The sequence below is a fragment of the Peromyscus californicus genome, unplaced genomic scaffold (genome assembly GCF_007827085.1).
Source record: "Peromyscus californicus insignis strain IS unplaced genomic scaffold, ASM782708v3 Scaffold_8__1_contigs__length_139910024, whole genome shotgun sequence".
Lineage (NCBI taxonomy): Eukaryota > Metazoa > Chordata > Mammalia > Rodentia > Cricetidae > Peromyscus > Peromyscus californicus.
Window position 1 is genome coordinate 5,267,990 of NW_026294606.1, and position 21,409 is coordinate 5,289,398.

Sequence of the window (21,409 nt, forward strand, 5' to 3'; positions counted from 1 at the left end):
AATCTATCCATCTAGAGACATAGGAGCAAAGGAAAGGGGAAGGAAAGGAAAGGGTGATAAAAATATTAATATTTTGATGCTAGTGAAAAATACAGTGGGTTTGATTTTATTATTCTCATTACTTTTATACATGCTTAAAAGTTGTTCATGGAGAACACCCTTCTTAAGTTAGTGCCACGGCTTGTAGGAGCCAGGGCATGCTGGAAACAGGATGGTGTTTTGTAGTATGTCCAGCTGGAGATGGACATCACTGATCCGTAGACTTTTCTGTGTGGATGATACAGGCCAGAAAAGGACGTTTTATGTTTAAAATGGAATTACAAGTTGTGAGTTACACAAGTAGGAAGAGTGACTGTGTGAATTCTGTCACAATCCTAAGACAGACGACAATGAAACACTCAGTATTCACTGCCACCACTGCACCTCTGGGTACATTGTGATCATCTTGTACTTGAAGGACATAGTGACATTGTAGAAACAAAGATGTGACAGTGTGACACACTGTGTATCGCCTTTATGTTTTGCTTAGTCCAAGTGTCCTAGCTGGCTTTCTGATACTGTCACATGACTAAAAGTAACCCAGGAAGAAAGGGTTTATTTCATCTTACAATTTACAGTCCATCATCAAGGGAAGCCAGGCAGGAGCCTGAGGCAGGAACCGTGTGGAGGAACACTGCTTACTGCCTTGTTCCCCATGGCTTCATCATTTTGCTTTTCTATACGTCCTAGAACCACCCACCAACATGGCTCCACCCACAATTAATCCACATCAATCATCAATCAAGAAAATGCCCCACAGACATGCCCTCAGGGCCAATCAGATGGAGGCTGTCCTTCAATTGAGGGTCTGTCTTCCAGGTGACTCTAGTTTGTGTCAGGTGACAAAAATTACCAGCTCATCAAGGTTCAGGGGATTGGCAAACTTCTGTTGTACTCCAACAGATGGAACAAACTTAGACTCTGCCAGGCACAGAGCCTGTGTAGCAAGAACTCAGCTAAGCAGTGTAAGTTGAAAGCAGCCATAGAAGATGTGAAAACAAATTTACAAGGTCATGTTCTAATAAAGCTTTATTCATTAAAAACTGATGCTGCACTTTGACAGTGCTTACCAACTCCTGTCCTAACTGCCACTAAAAATCTTAAACTCCAAGTGTCATTCACTCTGTGTGATATCCCTTAAAGCAGTATTACTTTTCCCTCTAAGGTAATCATTAAAACTCCTTACCAAATTGATCTTGGCTCCTATTTCTCTGGAATATGCACTCCTTGCCTTCCTTGTGGTTAGGTGCATTCTCAACACTAGTTGAGACTGGTTTTAAGGAAGGGTGGAGAATATCCTTGCCAATCAGAGGTCTTAGTCAAAGGCCATGCTTATCAACAAACGATGGTGCTGTCACTGAAAGACTCTTGGCCCCTTGAGGTTTTGATGGGGGTGGGGAGCTGGGGTGGTCCTTTCAGTGGATAAGAGCCAGGAGTCTGCTAGCCATCTACCATGGCCAGGAAAGAGTCCCTAAATAACTCAGCCCCAAAGCCAACAGTGTCAAGGCTAAGAAACCCTGCTCTACCTGCTTCCACCCCGCTGTGAGGAAAATCAACTCTCCAAAGGGCAGCTGTGTGTCAGCTAGGTCCTACAGTCAGGGCGAAGGTGAGGAGACTCCCAGCAATCCACATAATGAAGCATGAGAGACATCTTTGTGGTGTTCAGCCACTAAGATGTGGGGATGTTTGTTACTGCAGCATAGCATATGCTGACACTGCAGACTATAGATATTTTAGAGCTGAGTTCTCTGTGAGTGTGAAATTCAGGTGTGCCCCTCTGCTTCTCATAATCGTCATGTTTGACAGCTCTCTGCCTTGTGGTTGTATATCCTTTATGAGTTCATGCAGACAGTGAATTAAGAACAGTAGCTCGGACAGTAAATAACACAATAGTTAAGATGGTGTTAATGATGACACTACCAAAACTAAAACTCATCAAATGTCAATAAACATCCCAAGGTCACAGAGCTTGGAATTGAACCAGTCTGTCCAGCTATTTTAAAAACTGTAATTTATTCACAACCAAGTATATGATTCACAATGAAGGCAGGGAAATAAAGATTGAAGGCTAATCCCTCCACAGTGTCACTGTCTGGTGTCAGATAAGAACAGCATTAAGTCAGTCACAAAGCTCCGAAAGGGCACTGGCAATGGCAGCATCATGCAAGACTCTGATAAGGGACCCTTCTGCCGCTTTAGCGCTTTTCTGCTCTTCCAGAGACAATCTCAGCAAAACTCTGGGTATAGAGTTAGCTTCACCAGCCCACATGTACTCAGTGACCGCAGTTCCCTCGTGACTGGTGGTGGACAACCTTGTTCTAACCAAATCCATCTCCTTCGAACGTGTCCAACGTATGCACACTGCAGGAACTACTCATGTGTTGGTTGATCACTAGCCTTCTTACTCCTAAGAAACACTGTCGTGGCATCAGAGAGCTTGTGTTCAAGTTGTCCTTGTTCTATTTAATAGTGACTACAAGGAAAAAACTGATACTATGTTGTTATAATTGTTAGATTCTTATTAGTGTTTTTAATCTCTTACCATCCCTAATTTGTAAATCAAACTTTATTATGGCTATGTATAGGAAAAGCCATTGCCAAGCTTCAAAACTACCTGAAACTTTAAGCATCTGCTGGAGGTTTTAGAACATGTCCTTTTCAGTGAAAAAAAAATGGCTACTGGGCCGGCAAGGTGACTCAGGGGGTAAAAATACTTGCTTCCTGCAAGCCTGATGGCCTGTGTTTGAACCTTGGAACCACAGTGGAAAGTGGTCCTCCCACCTACACATACACACTGAAGCACATGCATACCCACACACACACACACACCATGCAACTTTATTTAACATACAAATAAAATGTCACATTTCAGCACAAATAAAGTATCACCACATTTCCCCCTCTTATTCTAAGGGACCAAGTGCATTACCCTAGCATAACAAGAGTGATGCCAGAGTGACTCCGTTGCAGAGCTTACCACTTGCCTCCCCTGCTAAATTGTTTCAATTCTTGTTCTTTGCCAAATGATTTCCTATTTCACCTTTCAAAAAACTTGGTAGTGTACCTAAGACACCTAAGCAGAGTGAGTATGCTAACTGCTGTGTGTGGTTGACTCATGATGTTCAAACTATAACACAGGAAGGCAAAAACAGCGAGCATAACCAATGTTAAAAGCTGCGTTTTCTTCCTGGCAGTGGCGGCGCACGCCTTTAATCCCAGCACTCGGGAGGCAGAGGCAGGTGGATCTCTGTGAGTTCGAGGCCAGCCTGGGCTACAGAGTGAGTACTAGGACAGGCAAGGCTAAACTGAGAAACCCTGTCTCGAAAAAACAAAACAACAACAATGACCAAAAAAGCTGCATTTTCTAACTCAGAGGCATATAGAGACCTCTGTGAGATAAAAGGCCATTTTATGGATTTTTTTTAGATTCCAATTATGTATGGTTTAGACATTTGATGCATAAATAGTTTCTGGTCACAAGGAAGGCCATCAGATTAGAAGAGTTATGTGGCGGCATGCTGACAGGAACGCTGAAGGTATTGTGAGGGCATTGCAACTAGAATGGCTGCTAGGAACCTAGTCTGATTGACTGACTCATCCACATAAAATAAATAAAAAATAAATTAAAATTTTTGAGCTTCGTAGAACTTTCACGTCACAAAGTATTATTCCTCTTTGGATAATTTTTCAAGTCAGGTTATAAATGTAAGGCCTGACATTGTCTGCAAACCATAATGGGGGAAAACAGTAGCTGATGAGGGACTGCAGCCAGGTCCTGTTTTGCGGAAACTGGGTCAGCCAGCAGCGGAGGCAGCAGAAGGGGAGATGGTGGATCCAGGGTTAAAAGAAATCAGAGTTCACAGGACATGCTGTATGTGAGGAAAACTCTACATGATTCTAAACTGGTCCCACCACAGAGTCCTAGAAACCACAGACCCTTTAATGGCAATTCTCTACAGAATAAGGCTGACCACCTGGGACTATTTCAAGACCTTCATCACCAGCCTGAGCCTTCCAGTGAAGCACCTGCCTCCTGTTTCCCAGTCTGCAAGCTCTTGTTCACACACCCAGTGAATGCCCTTCTCCTCATATCTTCATGCATAAGCATCACCCTGCACAGGCCATGTCCAATACCACTTCATCCCCAGAGTCTCTGTCTGAAAGATGGGACTGATTTTTCTTTCCCATAACATTCTCCAGAAAACAAAACAAAACAAAACTGGATTTCTGTTTGGCAGACATGCTAAATTTTATTTTTTAAAAATGAAGGAGATAGATGTGAAAGTGTGGTCCCTGAATAGAAGTGTTGTGATTCACTATGAATGATTTCCTAGTAGTCCAATTGTAAAGGACAGATATTTAAACAGTAATAACTGTTAAAAAGTGGTTTACTATGGGGCTGAGAGATGGCTCCACAGGTAAGAACACCAGCTGCTCTTCAAAAGACCAGCCTTCAATGCCCAGCACCCACATCAGGTGGCTTAGCACTGGGAAATCTTACTCTCTCTTCTGGCCTCCATTTTCTCCTGGCTTTTGCAGGTATACATTCACACAGCCATAGAAATAAAATGAACATATGGTTCTGAGGATGGAGGAAGAAGACCTGAGTCTAGTTCCCAACACCCAGATGGCCACAAACAACCTTCTGTAACTCCAGTCCAGAGGACCTGAGGATCTGATGCCCTCTTCTGGTCTCCTCTGGCACTGCACACACACAGTGCACAGCTACACACTCAAAGCACCCATACACATAAAATTTTTAAAAAATCAGAAAAATTAAATATGTGGTGCACTACCAGAAAAGCACATGCCAGAGGCTGCATGATCTCTATATCATTGTTTCTGGGTCTTTCTAGTAGACCCTCCAATCTTTGATGGCCTGCTTACATCTGAATGATAACTGCGTCTTATGGAGACAGTGGCAAGTCCTCCAGCATATGAGCATCCAGAATTGTCAGAACCAACCCAGGAGGCAGCTATTTACCCCACTCACCGAGAGATGCTCCGGATTGGTTTCACCAGCAACATCTGTGGAAGGGATTTCATTGCTCTTGTTTGTGGTATCCCCGATGTCAGTTGCTGCAGTCCAGTCTTCAATTGGAGACAAGAGAAAGAGGAGGAATATGAAGTCATCGGCTGCTGACACACACAGGGCCACAGTGAGACCCAGCACAAGGCAAGACAGATCCAGAGAGTCCTAATCACTGGCAGGACAGCCTGGCTGTGCGGGAATGTGGCTGGCTGCTTGGTTCAATGAGTGGTGAGGGTGGAACTGCACAAAACCAATATGGTGTCCAGTTTCCATCCCTCCATCACTGTTCTACTGGTCGTTCTAAACCCACTTTAAGATTTCTCCTTTGCTCCTAGGGAAGCATCCCTTTATTAATGCCATCTTTAAAACAACCAAGAAAAGGAACCATGGACATTTTTCACATGAAAATCTTTGGAGGGCAGATCTGGCTGTCAGTTTTAAAGCTGAGGAATGTCAGCAGGAGAGTGAAATGATGAGGCTTATGCCGCATGGAAAGAAGCAGTCGGAGCCACACAATAACCCAGATTGTAAGAAAACACTGATTTCTGAGCAGGAGCATCTCATTGGAGAATCAGACAAGGGCTTAAGATGCAGCCTGGTGTGAGCATCAGTGTAGAACTTGGGTCCACAAAGGAATTTTTAGAAGGAGCACAGAAACACCAATATTCCATAATGAATAAGCCAACAATAATTAGTCACACAGATGTGTCTTTGTTGCCATAAATCTCAAAGTTGGTTGGCATGTTCTAGATCCGTTTTAGTTTACATGGACTAGGTGACTAATTTTCATGAGTAATCAAAGTATTTGTTCTTTTTTTTTTTTTTTTTGAGACAGGGTTTCTCTGTGTAGCTTTGTACCTTTCCTGGGACTCACTTGGTAGTCCAGGCTGGCCTCGAACTCACAGAGATCTGCCTGGCTCTGCCTCCCGAGTGCTGGGATTAAAGGCATGCGCCACCACCGCCCGGCTGTATTTGTTCTTAATATTACCCATCATGGAAAATTCTTAGAAAACCAACTGCAGGCATGTTGCTTGTAAGTATCTGTGTTTCAGCTCTAACTAGGAACAGTGCCCCTCATTTTCATTCGGCAAAAGACACTTCATTAACTCAGCCCCAGCCTAATTCCCCTTGGTAGGATCATCGTGCTGGCTTTAGGGCAAACAATTCAAATTACATTTTTATTAACAGCATGTTCCTTTGAATGTGAGTGAAAAAAATAACAGAAAAAGCACTTATTTTCTTTGTTTGTTGTTGTATTCTTAATGCCAAAACTCAGATTTTAACAATGTTTATTTGGAATATCTTAAAACTCACTGATTTCAAACATAAGCACACATCATTTATTTACTAATTTTTCTTTGTAGTATAGCCAAGTAGCCAGGCAAAATTTAGACCATTTTAAATGTCTTTAGTTTAAACCATGACATCTTAGCCAAAATGCCCAAAGTGGGAGCTGAGGCCACTGGGAAGGTGACATTTTTAAAGTTTTAAAGTTCTGAAAAATTCAAAACATAATTTTAAACTGTAAAAAAAATCACTGTTCAAACCTCATGCTGTGTGGAATAATCTGAGACATGTTTTTCTTAAACTCCTAGCATGTTGAATAAAAAATACATATTCAAATCACCTGCACAAGAATTAATCAAGCCACAACTTGGATGAAATATAGATTAGCATGCATACACAGAGAAAGGCAACATGATTCCCAGTTAAAATTAGCTGGAGTTAAATACACATATAATAAGCATACGATGGTCTATAGCTCATCCAATGGAGATCTTCTTTGCAAAGTACACACTGAATATGATCATTGTTTATGAAGGGCATGCTATAGACCCAAACAGGAATGTAAGTGAAAAGTTAAAGAACAAAGGACTTTTAAAAATATAACATTCTAACTAATCTAATTTTAATCATTTTTAATTTGAGTCCCAATCTTGAAACAAAGTCTGTCACTTCTCTAAATTCGGAGGCTTTGTGATCACAGTGGTGGTCTGGGAATCTGCACTAAAGAGTTTACACCCATCAATCAATGCATCCTTGGCACTTAGTCAAAAAGTAGAGTAGGGATGAGCAGCTAAGCACCATTCATACAGCTTTTGGATTCCTCCTCTTCTACATTTCTAAAAGGACTTCACTTTTTTTAGGTTTTTAAGCCCCTGCATTCCCAGGGAAACTAGCCTGCCCTCCAGGGATAGGTCTAGTAAGTCAAGACTATGTAATCCTGCTTCTCAGTAAGGAAGGTTAGATGGACCATGGCTGGGTCAGTCCCTCCGAAGCATCAGCTCACAGCACAGAGGAAACCAGTCCCCAGCAAGGCTGGTCAGTGGATGGTAATGTGTGGAGCAGAGACAACGAGTCCTGACGACACAGTCCAGTGGCTGGCCGAGCTGTCCCAGGGAAGCCCTCCCTTTAAAGCTCTGTCCATGAGCGGCCTTCTGCATTATACAAGAAACAATTTCATATGTGTTTCCTGTCATGGCCTGAAGGTGATCCACCTCCCTTCCCTTGGTTATCATGGCTTTTAAACAGGTAATTAGTTTTCAATTACGGAAACAAAATGTCTGTAAGAGCAGAATGGATTTACTACTTCCAAGAAGAGAGCCTGGGAGAGAAAGTGCTATTTACAGGCACTGCAAGTACCGAGGGGAAAGAGCCATCAATACTGGGTGATACTTGAGATGTTATTTTGGCCCATGTAGCACTTAAAAATGTGTGTTTAACCCAGCTTACAGGTCTTCTTTTAGCTTATTTATTTCATTATATACAAACATTTTGAAAAAATACACAGAGTGAAGAAACATGATAGCTACCTTCATAGAGATCTTCAGGATAATTTGGGTTTGTCTCTGAAAAGCAAAGGACATTAAAGAGTTGTAAGTATATATTTTAGAGTTAAACACTGCTTAGCTTTACCAAGTAAAATGTTACCTATACCCTGAAGTTTTTATAGCCAGATAGACTGTCTCGAAGAACAAGTACATAAGAGCTGGGGTTCTGACCTCCCTATAGATAAAGCTCTCTCCTCCTTCCTCCAGTTCCATACCACAAAATCAAAAAAGTGAGAAATCACTTTGGAAAAAATTAGTTCATTTTGGCCATTTCTCCTGCACTATTTCCATTATACAGTTGGCTATGTCAACCATAGTTTGGCTATTTTTATTTCAAAGATGATAATTTTCATAGCACTTCTATTATTCTCTGATGGTCGAGAGTTACTGTCAGGTCATATGTCCCAGAACCATTTCCATCTGGGTCATGTCACCAGCCTTGTGGGAACGCTTTTTTTTCTACCCTCTTCTCCAGGAACAAGGACAAATCTAGGGTTTCTTTGTCCTAACAACACAGAAACATAAAATATATTCCCCAACCAAAGTCATTGACTAGTATGAGATTATAAATAAATTTTCAAGCACATATAAATACAAACATATAACAGATTTCTCATTTGCATGGCTGTGAAATCACCAATTTGATCAAAATATCTGTGAGCACAGCTACCTGGGTCTGTAAGAAAGTGAGCTTGGAAATAAACTTCATCCTAACATTTAAGTGATTGCAAAATTAATCCCCTCAGTGCCTCCTTACACTTTTAGCCTCTGCCTATCAACAGGAAAACTTGTGGCCATAAAGCTTACTCAGTTTTCATTTTACTTTTGAGCCCCTAGCAGAAAAATAACATCAAAACAAAGTGAGAAATGCCAGTTTTCAGTTCACGAGCTCCCCAGTGAATAACAGCTAAGGCTGGTCTAAATGAATAACCGACTGAAAATGGCCCTCGTGTTCAAATTAGAATTGTAGCATACTTCAGTATGCTACAGTATTTCTGTTTTCCAGAGGAGGAATTAAATGGGTGGCTATGTGCTTCAAGTCAAGGATGCTGCCTTTGACTCACAGTGCACCTTTCTATGCACCCGTCACTGGAGTCTGTGTGAACAGCAATACCCACAAATGCACAGCATACAACTCCTGCAGCCACCTATGACCACACTGTGCTAATTCACATACAATCAATCATTCAAGAAAATTTCAATTACATTTTGATGACTTTTATCACTGCCAATATCATTTTGAAGTAGTTTTGAAATACACTCAAAATATCTCTCCTTAGAATTACAATACCATGTAAAGGGGTGGCTTGTGGGCTGCCCTGAAGGCAGTCTGGGGTCATCTGGTGACTTGAGCAGTGAGAAGTCCCAGAGTGGCACCTCCTGAGGTCATTTGTAAGACATCCACTGATCCTCTCGAGCCTTTTCCCTTTGGAGAGACCTCACACCAAATGCTGTCCTCAACAGTGATACTTTTGACTCCCTGCTGGGGAAAAGTTCCACAGCTCCAAGGGAGCAAGTCATCTTTCAAGCTCATCCTCCAGCTATTTTCTCAGATCCTCCACCCTTTGCTGTCTTCTCACTGTCCTCTCAACACACAGTCTGAGTCTGTTAGGGCCTCTGCCCTCTAGACGCCACTTTGGGTGCCCGTGATTCTTCTTTCAATCTGCCCCTAAACCCTCTTCCAAGCCCTACGCATCCTTTTCCTACATCTGCCAATCCAGCATGGCTGTAGAACCACCCTAAGCACACTCAATCCAAGACTCCAAAGTGAGACAAGAAAAGAGCAAGGACCAGACTACCCAGGCTTTCACAGGAGAAGAGTCTTGGGTCAGAGTCCCCAGACCAGAGGAAACAAAACAATTCTATTCCTGTATGGATGCAAGAGTCTGAGATTTCTAATTTCAAACTCTTATTAATGGGTCAAAGAATGTGAGATATCTTGTTTCATACTCACCAATTTGGTTTATAACTCTACAGTGTCCCATTGTAAGTAGGAAAACAGAGTTTGTACTGGGGATTATGAACCATCCCAGATAAACAGGAATGAGGGACATGCCTAAGATAATGGACTTTCAGTTTCAAAGCTGGAGAGGTCCCAGACAAATGCATATAGTTCACCCAGGACCCAAGTTTCTCCCTAGATACAGGACTCGTTTTGGGAATGCTGGGAGCAGTTAATGTCCTTGTATGTTCTCAAATCCTTATAGATCCCACAAATGGGAGAGGTGGTGTAGGTGGAAGTTTCTGTCCCATGCGGTCCTGCAGCCGTTCAGTCCCAAATAAACACACAGAGGCTTATATTAATTATAAACTGTTTGGCCTATTGCTCAGGCTGACAACTAACTAGCTCTTCCTCTTAAATTAACCCATAGTTCTTGTCTATGTTTAGCCACATAGCTTGGTACCTTTTCTCAGTTCAGCATTCTCATCTTGCTTCCTCTGCGTCGGGCTGGCAACTCCGGCTCTCTTTTCCTCTTCCCAGAATTCTCCTAATCTGGTCACCCCACCTACACTTCCTGCCTGGCTACTGGCCAATCAGCATTTTATTAAACCAATAGGAGTGACAAATCTTTACAATGTACAAGAGCATTGTCCCACAGCAAGGTGGGATTATAATACCATTTAATTTTATACCTAAAGCTCCATTTTTAAAAAGGTAGAATTCTGAGTCATGTTTACTTGGACCATAAATTTCAATGGCCTCCATCACTATAAGTGGCATCCAGATGTGATAAACCTCATGACAGAAGGGGGCACAACCAAACACTTTCACACATGGGAACACCAAACACTCTCACACATGGGGCACCACCAAACACTCTCATACATGGGGCACCACCAAACACTCTCACACATGGGAACACCAAACATCTCACACGTGGGAACATCACCAAACACTCCTCACACAAAGTGCTTAGGAAGATCCAAGAACATGAAATAAATTCAACAAAGCAGATTTTGGATATAGAAAAAGTAGGATTTCATGTAGGATCATAAATAAACAGGTTAGATCACAACCTAGAAGACGGTGCATTTTTCCAGACTCATGATCCTGCATCATGTCCTTGCCACCAAGATCAACCACAAAACAAGCAGGCCACATTCGAACTTGCTGAAAACAGTATTCTTGTTCCAACTGCCTTCTTCCAGATCCAAGAGACCTGTCACTGCTCTTCCACTGGCAGTCATAAAGCTCGGGGTGAGATGATGGTCCCGGCAATGAGAGGGCGCAGGAGCAACATCACCGCTTTGGTTGATGTAACCAGACCTAGTGAGTCACATTCCACAGCACAGAAGTGGCTCAGGCTGGGCACATGGGGTACACGTGGACTCAAGTTCATGAAAATAAGTTAACAATTGTCTTTACACTTCTGGCAATAGATAAATATTGAAAATATTCAATATTTTTTTCCTCTTACGAGATAGAGTCTCACTGTGTATCTCTGACTGGTTTGGAACTTGCTAGGTAGGCCAGACTGACCTTAAACTCACAGGTGCTGGAATTAAAGGCATGCACCACCACACCTGGATATCCAAGTATTTTAAAGTTTATTTTCTAACTGGTTCCTTTTACTGAAATCTAAATAATGTTCATTCTATACTCTTACATACAATTTGCAATGGTAAAGTTGGGGACTGCTGTGGACACTCAGCACTGGTAGATAAATGAGGCAAGACAAGCATGAGAAAACAATTCCACCAAGAGAGAATGAATGAGAGATGAATGAAGAGCATCGGACCCAAGTCACAACCTTGCGGTGGGATTGGAGAAGCATCTTGTGGTTTCTTTGATCATATCCAGGTCCAGCCCATCAAGTGGGAAATGCCCCGATTCATACAGCACATGTGCTTCAAGGTCCAACATGGAAAGATGGAAATCCAGGCACCTCATTGCACCCTAGAGTTCTGTGTACATAGCAGCTGTTTCTTTCCTCTGCAGCCACTCCCATAGCTCCACGGTCAGATGCCAGTATCACAGCCAAAAGAAACTGAGGACCAGGGACAAGCTGAGATCCTGGCTGAGTACTGGCTCCTAAAGGGCATTCTCAGGTGCTGTGGGCATGTTCACTTTGACTTGAGGGATCACTTTCTGAAGTTATAGGAAGAGATTAGAGGACCAGAGTGGCCTGAACTTACAAAGGGTAAGTTGGTTGTATGAAGGCCATAGACACATGCCATCAAAGTTCCAGAATAAACTGGAAGTGCCTGTGCCTCCAGAAGATGGTGCTCAGGGCATGAGGCTTGCAAGTGGCCAAGATCAAATCATGGTTTTTCTTTCTTGACTCTATCAAGCTGAAACACTTACCAACACCCTCATTACATGTTATATGACCTAAAGATCCTGCCTTCTCTCTCTCATTTTGTGTATCATTTTGCCCTTTGGGTTTTTTAGGGGTTTTTTTTGGGGGGGGGCGTTGTTGAGGTGGTGTCTCACTCATGCAGGCCTCGCACGTGCAGTGATCATCCAGCCTCCATCTCCTAACACTAGAATTATAGGTGTGCACACCAGCACTCTCAGATCCATTTTAGCTTCCAGTATCAACCACACCTCATGAGTAAATCTTTGGGCTTCTGGAAATCTGTCTGAATAAATTATTACGACTTGTTAAACTGCAAGATTCTAACGTTCAGTAGAAACTTAGTCTCAGAGGGTAAGAAAAGAAACCAGGGAGAGAGAGGTAGCATGAAATCAGCCATCTTGTGTTCTGCACCAAGATGAAAACTGCAGCAGGGGCCGGGAGGACACGAGCTTCCTTCTTCTAAGCCATTGTCTCTCTAACACCCTTAATTTTTAAGATTTATTTACTTGTTACACGTCTTAGCGTTTTGCCTACGTTCATGTCTGTGCACCACGCCAGCACTGTGCCTGTGGAGGTCAGTGGAGGGCGTCGGATCCCCTGAAACTGGTGTTACAGATGGTTGAAAGCCGCATTGTGGGTACTGAGAACTGAACCTGGGTCCTCTGCAAGAGTCATACATGCTTTTACCTGCTGAGCTGTCTCTCCAGCCCCTCAAATACTCTTCAAACAAGTCTTTTCCTTTAATTTTATTTTGCAGACTCTGCGATCTTTAAAAATATTCCAAAGAATCTCTTGTGATAGGAAGAGCAAAACACGTATTCTTTTCTAGTGGGAAGTCCTTGCTTTAGATCAGCAGTGTTTTCCGACTTGTGGCCAGCAGTCTCTGATAGCCAGGCTGCCCCTCCTCAGGAGGCTGAGCCCAGAGTCTGAGGACACGAGCCAGGGCCTTATTCCTTTCTCAGCCACCAGTTTGCTGAGAGCAGTGAATCTCCTCTTTCCTGTAAGAACAGGGTCTTCCATAGGAGGAGGGAGGGTAGGAGCATGGCTGGGGAAAGCTCTCCGGAGCCTCTAAAGGTGTAAGCAATTAATCTTAGAACTCTGGAGATGCAAAGAACTGTAACGATGAAGCTTAACTATCATGGTTATCACACGCTTGTGCCTAAACCATATTCTTGATTTCTTTTGGCAGGAAAGTATGTGGAGCTCTGCACTTTCAGCCCCAGGACAAGAAATGGGTCCTGATTTATGGCCTAAGGAAACAGCGCGACTTTGCATTCCACTCTTCCTAACTTTGAGAGACACTTACTCAGTGTGTTCCTGGGCCTAAACACAGCATACCTACATCTGCTGCTTTGGGGCCTTCTAAGCACTGTGGAGAGAGTACCAGTTCACCCCATCTCATGAATCTTTTGACAAAACAGCACTGGAAGACACTGTGGGAAAACACTTCCAATATCTATAGTTTGTCCCTGATACGCATTTTGCATAAGAGACAACTGCTTCCGAATCAGGGAGCAGAAGTCACTAACTCCCACTGCCTGTGAATGAGCATTCTGAGCTGTGACAGTCTTCCTGAATGAGTGGGCCAGAGAATTGCAAGCTTTGAAAACAAGAGAGTCACCATCTAGTGCTCTGGCAAAGTCTGCTGAACTTACTAAATTTCTTTTGTAATGACGTGGATGAGATGACGGGTGAGGTGACTTTCGCTCAGTCGGCGTGCTCACACTCAAGAACACCTGACCTTCAGTGGTCCCAGAATTTTTGCTATGTAGTCGGAAGCTACTCACAACAGGTCCAAATTCCTTCCTTGTGGCAAAAAGTAAGTTATTTTTCCATTAGTTTTTGTTTCAAGGCTTCCCTAGAAAGAAACCCATGTTACTTCTAGTCTCTATTCTGTCTCCATGCACATCTGGCCACTCATAAAGAGATTTTTCTATTTGTGGGATTGAATTCCAATGACACTCACATGCGGGATCAAGTTCACCTGAGATGAGTCTTTATGTCAGGCCTGTAAGCTAAATAGGATACCCCAGAGTCAGGGGAGATGCCTCAGCTAACCCCCTGCTGGAGATACGTGTGTCTGTATGTCTCCACTTTCCTCCCCATCCTAAAGCCTTCATGACCATCCGTGGAATTTATCCTGCTTATTGCAAACCCAATCATAGGACATCATTTTAATCAGTATTACAATTGGCTATTCTGGGTGAATCAGTGGGATTTTCTGGCGGGATGTTTGAATAACTCCTCCCATAGACCCTTAGGAAGCATCGTCACTACTCAAGGGGGTGGTCTATGAACCAGCAGTGTCAGGAGCTCACTAGCAACGCAGGACATGGGCCCCTTTCCGTATCCCTTCACCCATAGCTGCAGTTTAGCAGGATCCCCAAGGGTTTAGCACACAGAGTAAGTTTGGGAAATCCTGGTCGATACCTTGCAGAGTTTTACTGGAGTCAACAGGTACTAGTGGGCATCATACCCAACAATTTTTCAATAAAACAAAGCAATAGCTAGATACCCAAATACTGAGAGCAAAGTCTCTCTTGCCACAGCTGCAAAAAAAGTGTTATAAAAATATGAAGTGGGTTCTGCTTACAGTGACATATGTCTGTGCCCCACTCCAAAAAGGAATACATAAAGGGAACAACCTCAGACATTACAAGGAGTTCCTCCTCACTCATCCTTTCTAAGAGATAAATGTTGACGATATGTTCTCTTTAAATGGTAGATCCTAGAGTGCTTACACAGTAAAGTGGCCAAGTCCCATTGAGCCCAAGCTTCTGAACAAAGAGGGAGGGATGACCCAGTGTGCAACAGAAGCATTTGAGGGCAGAGTTTTCCCCCAGTCGCGCCAGCAGAGGTGAGAAGCATGAGCCTCCGCTCTCTATGCTCAGTGCCCAGCTGGAGGGGGACAAGTGCCTGCCTGTTGGCTGTTGGGTACAGCACCAGACCCTCAGACATGCATGGCTCCGAGGCTGCCTTCTAAGTAGCTACTAAAACCTTCCCCCGCAGATAGAGAGAAAGTCACATTTGGTATAAAAAACAAATTTCTCTAAGCTATCTAATTGGTCAATTCTGGCTCAGATATGGGAATAAAGTCAGATGAGAAACCCTAACTCAGGTTCTCCTCCATGCCAAAGCACCCTTTTGGCAGAGCACAAACTAAACTTAAGATCCCAAATTCAGACACCAGGTCTGAAGAAATCCGTCGAGAGGGACGTCAGGAACAGGAGTTGGTCAGAGGTTCAAATCATATCTCAAAGGTCCCATCTACCCCACTTGCTATTCTCAGATCAGTGGCTTTCACCAAAGGGAAGTAGTCAAGAAATTCCTTTGTTCTCATCACCTATATTTTCTACATATCTTCAGCAAGTCCTGCCAAATACTGGGATGTCAAAGTTTCTTGGTTAGAGCCAGGATAAAGGCATCCACAGAGAGAAGCTGGGGAAGCAACCAAAGGTTGGGACTTTCACTTACTGCTGACCGATGGTTTGAGCACTTTCTTTTATTGAGACGAGTGGCTGCCACCACCGTCCTAAGAAGTCACTGTCTCTGCATTGTTTCTCAGACCTCCAGAGAGAGCTAACAGGTTGTTCGAACTTGCCCAGATTCTACAGCAAGGCAATGGGAAAACAGTCTTTTGGCTTTAGTAACTGGCATCAAAGTGAATGTGAGGCACTCAGAGGCAGAATTCACAGAGAAACCGGCTAAAAACTGTACCTGGGTCATCCAGCTCACCTTCTGGTGATAAGTGGTTCCAGGGGGAAGAACAAGGAAGGAATTACTAAAGGTTCTTCAGAAAGTGCTGTGAATTGCTCTCACCCACTAGTTCCCCACAGAATCACTCTGAGGGTAGCCATTGTGTTCCCTAGAAGAGGCAGGCGTAGGGGACCAGGCCTGACAATGGCCATGGGGTGTGAGTAGCATTTGTTTCAACCTGTACTCCTCAAGGAGTCAGCTTCAGGGATCTCAGGTATTCCCCTTGGACCATATGGCACCAAAAAGGGAAAGTCTCTGTGGGGACTCTCATGTCCTAGGCTACCTGGAAACAGAGAAGAACCCCAATAACATGAAGCTCCTTGTGGAAAAGGGAGTTAATCTTGCTAGTTAAAGTAGAGATGTGTTTGCTCCTGTCATGAGGACTACAGAAAAAAGATTTTGCAAGAACACACAAAGGCATCTGGGAACAAAGGCCATTGATGCCATGGAGCATTATCAAGTCTAAGGTCACCAAGCGACTCTCCTCCTTCTCTGTATCACTCCACCCACCTGGGGAACAAGAGGGCTAAAGCCTCAGGAAATTCCAGTGCTGTGGGATGTTCTGTATGTTAAATGTGTTGCTCTGATTGGGTAATAAATAAAACACTGATTGGCCAGTAGCCAGGTAGGATGTATAGGCAGGACAAGGAAAGAGGAGAATTCTGGGAAGTGGAAGGCTGAGTCAGGAGACACTGCCAGCCGCTCCATGAGAAGATGTTAAGATACTGGTAAGCCATGAGTCACATGGCAACTTATAGATTAATAGAAATGTGTTAATTTAAGATATAAGAACAGTTAGCAAGAAGCCTGCCACAGCCATACAGTTTATAAGTAATATAAGTCTCTGTGTTTACTTGGTTGGGTCTGAGCGGCTGCGGGACTGGTGGGTGAGAGAGATTTGTCCTGACTGTGGGTCAGGCAGGACCAGAAAAAAAAACTCTAGCTACATTCCAGGTCTAACCCCCAGTTGAACTTAAGCAAGAAGGAAGGGAACCTGGCCATGATATCAAACCCAGTCTTAATTTCTACCCCATGAAGTGATAAACTATTTTTAAATTTATCTTCATGTGTATGGGTGTTTTGCCTGCATGTATGTCTGTCATATCCATGCTTGTTGCTCATAAAGACCAAAGAGGGCATAGGATCCCCTGGAATGGGAGTTACTGACAGTTGTGAGCCACCACGTGGGCGCTGGGAATAGAACCCGTGTCTTCTGGTGTAGCAGTCAGTTCTCTTAACTGCGGAGCCATCTCTCCAGACCATAGCAAACTGGTTCTTAACAGGAATTCTTGCCGTGGCCCACTCGGGAGCAGACAGCTCAGGGTTCTCCTGAAGATCAGGTGCTCGCCCTTGGTCTTAAAAAGAGAAATGCCAACGGCTAGCCTGAGAACCACTAAGTCAGAACTGCTAGGTCAAGCCTCAGGAACAGTCACTAAATGAACTAAGGCAGAAATACTCCTTGAAAGTCCCCAGTTGACTCTAACACACAGCAAGACCACCATGCGGGAGTCAAGGACGACTGCTCCTAGAAGCTGATTTTACAGGGACAGTGAAAACCAAAGATGAGATAAAATTAGCATGATTTCCAGAAGCTGTGCTCCTCAGTGCACTAGACAGACAAACACTGTAGCTCTCTCGATTTCATTCAGCAGCTGGCAGCTGCATCTTCCACTTTGAACACAGGCCAAACTGGCCAGAACTGGGCTCAGTTCTTAAAGGCAGGACCCAAAATGGCCGAGTGCAATGTCTGGAACCTAGCCAAGTTCCTTCTCTCTTTTACGAACTAGGCCAGGTTTTCAGTAGCTAACATCTCTGGAAGGCACTGGGTCTTGTGGACACCTAAAGATCAGACAGCACCTGTCACTCCACACATTACCCTGGACAGATGCTGAGATCCGAAGATATTTTATAGAGACCTTGCTGTGTTGAGTCTCTCTAGTGGCAACCTCCCTCCCTCAGATCTTACACACGGCACCCTGGGCCGAAGCAAGCCGGCAGCTCCTGTGGGCACCCCCTCCTCCAAGCACAACGTCTGACACCAGGCACTGTTCTCACCTATCCAGAAATAGTGATCAAAAACTCAACCTATGCCCAGGCTGTCTGTCTAATTCAAACTCTGCAAATTTTTGGTGTAGAGAATTTTTGTTTTTATTTATATTTTGATTTCTTTCTGTATTCTTCATTCTGTCTCCTAAAATAAACCCCTAAGCACAGCAACCATCTAAGAAAGCTAAGATGAATGAGGGACACACCGCACAGGGAACCAGAACATCAGATGGACCAGGGCTGCTCATTCATGCTATGACTTGGACTTTCCTCCTTTCATTTTTTATAATCATCAAAAATGCCACCAGTGAAATTAGATTAATTCTCACCACAAAGATTCGTGAGCGCTAACCGTCACAAATCACTACCTGACGACAGCAGAAATGCTGTAGGAATAACAAGTCAAACTTGACCTTCTGTTGTCCTTAATGTGGAATGCACCACCAGGGATATGATGGTTATATTTCTTCTTTTTTTTATTTGTTTCTTCAATTTTCAGGTAGTTAAAAATGAAAGAAATCAAATCTAAGGACAGTTGTTATCTGAATGCTATGACAGTGAATCTCATAAATATCCAGCAAGACTCCATCCCACAGCTGACTGAGGTCAATCTCTAATTAGTCACATTGGTTTATGGCCCACCAGGGTCATCTATGTCTAATGTCACCCAAGACCAAGTCTCCATAATTTTCTCTTTCATTTATTATTCCTTGATTGCTGGCCTTTGAATAAACAGTTAAAGACAAAAATAAATCAGTCTTTTCTCAAAGCAGATATTAACAGTTTGCTTGTTTTTCCTTTTTCTGTGTGTGTGTGTGTGTGTGTGTGTGTGTGTGTGTGTGTGTGTGTGTGTGCCCATCCATGCGCATGCTCAGTGTTTGTAATCTGTGCTGCTTACATGAACGAATGAAGGTGCCAGAGGGGGCTCCAGGTGTCTCCCTCCACTGCTCTCCACCTTATGTCTTGAGACAGAGTCCTTCACAGAGTCTGAAGTTCCCCCTTTGAGTCAGGTGGCTTGGCCAACAAGCTCTCAGGATCCACCTGTCTCTGCTCCCCAGCACTGGGGTTACAAGCACAAGAGGCCATGACTAGCTCTGACATGGACGTTGGGTGTTTGAATCCAGGTCATCCCACTTTTGCAGCAAGCACGCTTACCTTCCTGAGCCATCTTTGCTGCCCCATGTTTTTATTTTAAAGACATAATAAAAACAAGTAAGTGAGTACCAGGAACACAGAGGAAGAAGAACAAGTTTACAAAATTTAGCTTAATGTAGGGCCCAGGCACCTGCTGTCCAGCCTGATGACCTAAGTTCCATCCCCAGGCCCCAAGTGGTAGAAAAGAAGAGGTGACTCCTATGAGTTGTCCTTTGACTTCCACACACACCACACACACACACACACACACACACACACACACACACGCACGCACGCACACACACACACGCACGCACGCACGCACACACACACACACGCGCACGCACGCACGCACGCACACACACACGCACACACACACACACGCACGCACACACACACACACGCACGCGCACACTCACACACACACACACACACACACACACGCACAAATAAAATATATTAAAAATTTAGTTGAATTTTTACTTTTTATAATTTTTTTTAATAATTGAAAGAACCCCCCCCCATTACAATCAAGCCAGAAAACAAAACTAACAACTTGGTGCATTAAAATGAGGCCACATGGATAAGAGAAGTTTAGTTCAGCCAAATATTAGCACCACAGAGGAATGTTCAAAGGAAAACACATCAAATCCATCTAAAACTGGCCCTTCCGTGTGTGAATTTCAAAGGACACAGACCTGCTTTTTAGAACTTTCAAACTCTGGGCCTTCACGTGAATCAAGTTTCACCCCAAAGAGCTTCAAAAGGCTGTTGATGGCAAAATCCAAATACAGCCTACAGTTCAGTGAATTGTAACACACCAGTGCTCCATCTTCATGTGACAGACGGATCACAGTAACAGAAGATGTCAACACTGGGAAGCCTGGGCAGAAGTTTCTAGAAACTCTGTCTACAACTTTTCTATAAATCTAAAATTACTCACAAATAAAAATTTTACTGAAGAACAAACAAAAACCACAGTCCCAAGTTGGATTATCTGGCTTTGTTCCGAAGCTGTTGCTCCCACAAAGACACAAAAGAAGCTCGCTCATCTAGAGATTTACCACAGCAAACACAGGCAGGCAGCTAAGCTCTCAACTAAGAGGAAGATTTAATGGAAATGACGATGACAACCAGGGTATCTGGGTGGTGCTTCCAATCACTCCTTGTTTCATGTACTCCTGTTGGGCTTTGGTAAATTAAACTGACATAATTCAAATTACATTTCAACATGCTCAGGAAGCCTGTATGTTTAGAAGATGTTGAGAAAATACCAAGGAAATAGGAGGTTCTTACATAAAGAGAATGGTTGCCCTCTTGTTTATCATTGAACAAATTCACTGCAAGAGCGAAGGTAGCTTTGCATGGATCACCTTTGCCCACAACACTCACCTGATCTTAATCCCAGAGCTGAGCCAGAATTAACCAATTACATAGCTTAGAGTTAATTTTTTTATACCAGAGTATGACTTTCGCCCTGTTTGCAGGGGACAGCCTGTCCAAACAGGCCGTTGCTTCAAATCTCCGTGGTTCCCTTTCCCTTTTGCTCTGCCACATCACTTATGTGACTTAGACTAACTCACTATTACAGTGAAGAGTTCTATCACACACAGGTCTCACCATCACAAAGCAGGCTAGCCCTGCAATAGAGCAATCACCTGAGCAACAAGACAGAGTGGACAGGACACACTTCTGAAGGACAGTAGGTGAAGTGACAAATGTCACTCCATCACTGTAGCCCTGACAGAAGCTTTCCTTCTGGTCAGGTAGGGCCTTCTCCTCCTCTGATAAAAGGATTGTTCACCATAGCTAGGTAAGCAAGGTCCATGGTATTGGTTTTTAACCCATAAATAAGAAGGTGGGATTCTGACCCCAAATGGATATGAGTGTCAAAAATAACTCTTAAATATTTTATGAGCCAACCAGTGACTCTGCTCTTGGTTTTTCATGGGACTCAGCACTATTGATGTGAGATCTCACCAAACATGGAGATGGTGATAAGAATAATCTTCTCATGATCTACCAATGCTCTCCATCTGTAATCCTGTGTGGATCTGATCACTGCTCAGACTTGTTCATCCCATATCTTCTGTGGGTCATACTAGTCCCTTTCCTTGACACAACTTCACCCAATGAATCACTTTAAACTGGTGGCCTTTAAGAGGCAACATCTCAACAAGGTCTTCAAGTTCCCAGCTGTCTACACTCCACACTTGCCATGAGGAGCAGATCTCTTGTATCACCAATGCCAGCTACATTAAAACCAGGCC

The 21,409-nt window shown here is 43.5% G+C and overlaps 1 protein-coding gene across 9 annotated transcripts in view; it reads right to left on the reverse strand.

Moving 5' to 3' along the window:
- Positions 1-21,409, reverse strand: part of Ntrk2 (neurotrophic receptor tyrosine kinase 2) — a 392,209-nt gene that overhangs the window by 315,186 nt on the left and 55,614 nt on the right. For all 9 annotated transcript variants that reach the window (XM_052726807.1, XM_052726804.1, XM_052726802.1 and 6 more), the window contains 2 exons: positions 7,885-7,920; positions 5,033-5,130 (listed from right to left, as the gene is read on the reverse strand). In XM_052726807.1, the coding sequence (XP_052582767.1) occupies positions 5,033-5,130; positions 7,885-7,920 (134 nt within the window). The remainder of the gene's footprint in view (positions 1-5,032; positions 5,131-7,884; positions 7,921-21,409) is intronic.